Genomic DNA, 3,104 nt, shown 5'->3' with positions numbered 1-3,104 from the left:
CATAAAGAGAGACATATTTGTCCGCAACTTCAATAAATTTCAAGTTTCATAAAAAAAAACTTCAATAAATTTCATGACCTAGAGAGGACTTGGAAACTCTATGAAAATTTCATCATGGAACAATGATTAAATCATTTTTCTTCTTCCGAATATACCGTCATCTTTACATCTTTTACATGAAAATTAAAAATAAGTTATAAATGACATTTACAAAAAAACTCTTGAAATTATACACTATTATATGATACATGTTTGTGTGATTATGAAAATTTAAACAAAAATTTTTAAATAAATTTTTATTAAACTTTTAAGAGCAACATTAATAGTGAGAGGCTCTTTCGAGTTTCCTTAAAATTATAATATTATTATTTTAATTTTAAAAAAAGAATTAACCAAAAAGGAGACAAATGATAAATAAAAAATCTAATGAGATTAGCAAATACTTGAACAAAAGACATTTCTTGCTTTAACTCCTTTTTTATTCTATTTTTATACTTTCTCTAGATTTAAATATAAGATGTTTAAGGTTTTACACACATATTAAGAAACAATAAATACACTATTTTAAATGTTACTTTTTGATTATATCAATAAAGTTTCACCACTCATAATTTTACTTTTTAACTTATGTTTAAATTTTAAAAATAAATGTATTAATTAATTATATCTCAAAACATCATACATTTGTATACAAGATAAAAATATAGAACATCTTACATTCGTATCCGGAGGGAGTATATATTATAAGAAATCTTCGTTCGAAGTGCTCTTAACCGACATTATTTTATAAAAAATATCCTAAATATTGAAAAGAACACTTTACTAATTAAAGTAGAATAATGATTATTAAAAAGATGCAAAAAACAAAAGAAAAGAATAAGAAACAGTAAATAAAATGTTATTCCATCCGTTACAAAATAGTTGATATTTTGGTTTAATGTACAAAAATTAAAAAATATATCCTTTTTACCAAAAAAGTAGCATTAAAAATAAATTAAACTAATTCAGCCAATCACTAATTTTTTTTATAAAACATCATTGGTCACACTATTTTTAATAAAATTAAAATTAATATAAAATATCAAAACATCATATATTTTGAAACATCAATTTTTTTAAAACATCTGAGTTCAACCAATCCCCTTAACTAATAGATGCTATCTATTTTAGAAGGAGAGAGTATAATAGTACATCATTTATTTTCTTTTCTTTTTTCTGTTTGCCTCTTATTTCCAGGTCGGTCGACACAGTTCCAATTCTCAGAAATGATTTTTTTCATTTTTAATTCTTTCCTTGGTCCCTTGTAATAATTAATATACTTTGAAAAAGAAGGGGAAATACATATCGACGGCTAAGATGTAGCGTAAGTAAAGGTAGCGGAGGCAAATAAGGAGCGTGCAATAAAGAAAGAGTCGAGTTCACATGGACGGCCAAAGCGTTTATGTCCCACCTTTGTCCCCTTGCCTCATCCTTGCCTCACACGCTCCCGACAACTTCTATCTCTCTTCCTTTTACCCTAACTTCTATGCATCTTCTCCCACCTTTATATATCTCTCTCCCCTTTTCTCATCATCAACCAAACTCACCAACAAGAAGAACCATAACAAGAACAAGAGAAGGATTCTGCGTTGGAAACCACACAAGAACATTTTAGTCAAAAAAAAACCACACAAGAACATAGAGAGATCAACTTCTTGATCTTGAAAAAAACAATGACGTATGAGAAAGTCAATGAGCTTAACCTTAAGGACACAGAGCTTCGTCTTGGATTACCTGGAACAGAACAAGCTAAAGAAGAACAAGAGGTTTCTTGCGTTAGAAGCAACAAGCGTCAACTACAAAGCGATAACGAGGAAGAATCTACACCTCCTACAAAGTAAGTAAAGATCTGAGTTTCAATATATTACTTCATATTTTTTATCTGATGAAAATGTTGTACTAATGATGATTCGTTGCTAATTTACAGAACTCAAATAGTTGGTTGGCCTCCGGTGAGATCTTACCGTAAGAACAACAACAGTGTTAGCTATGTGAAAGTGAGTATGGACGGAGCTCCATACCTCCGTAAAATAGATCTCAAAACATACAAAAACTATCCAGAGCTTCTCAAGGCGTTGGAGAACATGTTCAAGTTCACGATCGGTGAATACAGCGAAAGAGAAGGATACAAAGGATCTGGAGTTATACCAACGTACGAGGATAAAGATGGAGATTGGATGTTGGTTGGTGATGTTCCATGGGATATGTTCTCTTCCTCTTGTAAGAGACTTAGAATCATGAAAGGATCTGATGCTCTTGCTTTAGACTCTGCCCTATGATGATGATGATGATGATGATGAAGAGACTTTGATGAGAGCTTTTGATGATTGAAACCCTTATTTGATTTGGATCTGATCGGTGTTTGAGTAGTTGACCACACCATAAACAAATCATTCAGGGTTTTGTTCAATGAGATAGTTCCATTTCCAAGTGATTTTCTTTTTATTTTATTTATTTTGTTGTTTTTAGATTTGGAGTTCGATGTAAAGATACATGATTTTTTTAATGTATAATACGGACATATACACAATATAGATGCATATGTAGCAATGTTATTGAGTAACAGTCTTTAATTTCGTTATAATATCCTAAATCATTTACAATGTATAAACATATCAGATAGGACTTAAAACCAAAACACAATTTTACTACTCTGAGAACCCAAATAAACAAAAAGCATATGACCAGAGGCATTTTACTTTTCCATATAGACTACACATGACCGGATAGACGCTTACCTGGAACAACTTCTCTCCGACCAGAACTTAAAACTTGGCCTAACAATATAGATAGCTGACAAAAAAAAAGCATACAAAAGTAGATTGTTGCTTCAATATTCTTCATGAAATGGACTTTTCAAAGGTCATAATTCAATTCATGCAGTATTTAAGATGTCAATCCATTTCTAAGAATTTCGATACAAAGAGAATGCATGTTCAAACTTAATCTAAGTGCATTCAGTTCAATGAAGTGGTTTGATTAAACTAACAAGATTCTAACACAACTAACTAGCAACTTTCAAGCAAATGGATAAGGGAGGAGTCATGGGTGTAGCACTACAAGAA

The 3,104-nt window shown here is 30.6% G+C and overlaps 1 protein-coding gene across 1 annotated transcript; it reads left to right on the top strand.

The window, feature by feature from the left end:
- Positions 1-1,264: 1,264 nt before the first annotated feature.
- LOC106416441 (auxin-responsive protein IAA2) lies at positions 1,265-2,623 on the top strand. The gene is made up of 2 exons (XM_013857323.3): positions 1,265-1,876; positions 1,967-2,623. The coding sequence occupies exons 1-2, from the start codon at positions 1,713-1,715 to the stop codon at positions 2,316-2,318; spliced, it is 516 nt and encodes a 171-aa protein (XP_013712777.1). The 5' UTR covers positions 1,265-1,712; the 3' UTR covers positions 2,319-2,623.
- Positions 2,624-3,104: the final 481 nt, after the last annotated feature.

Source organism: Brassica napus, chromosome C3 (genome assembly GCF_020379485.1).
Source record: "Brassica napus cultivar Da-Ae chromosome C3, Da-Ae, whole genome shotgun sequence".
NCBI classification, from domain to species: domain Eukaryota; kingdom Viridiplantae; phylum Streptophyta; class Magnoliopsida; order Brassicales; family Brassicaceae; genus Brassica; species Brassica napus.
This window is presented reverse-complemented; position numbering and strand designations above follow the sequence as displayed.

Bases quoted from the DNA above. Each gene is read 5' to 3' on its own strand.
- LOC106416441 (XM_013857323.3), top strand. From the start codon at position 1,713: ATGACGTATGAGAAAGTCAATGAGCTTAACCTTAAGGACACAGAGCTT. The intron at 1,877-1,966 runs GTAAGTAAAGAT...GCTAATTTACAG, and splicing joins GAATCTACACCTCCTACAAA to AACTCAAATAGTTGGTTGGC.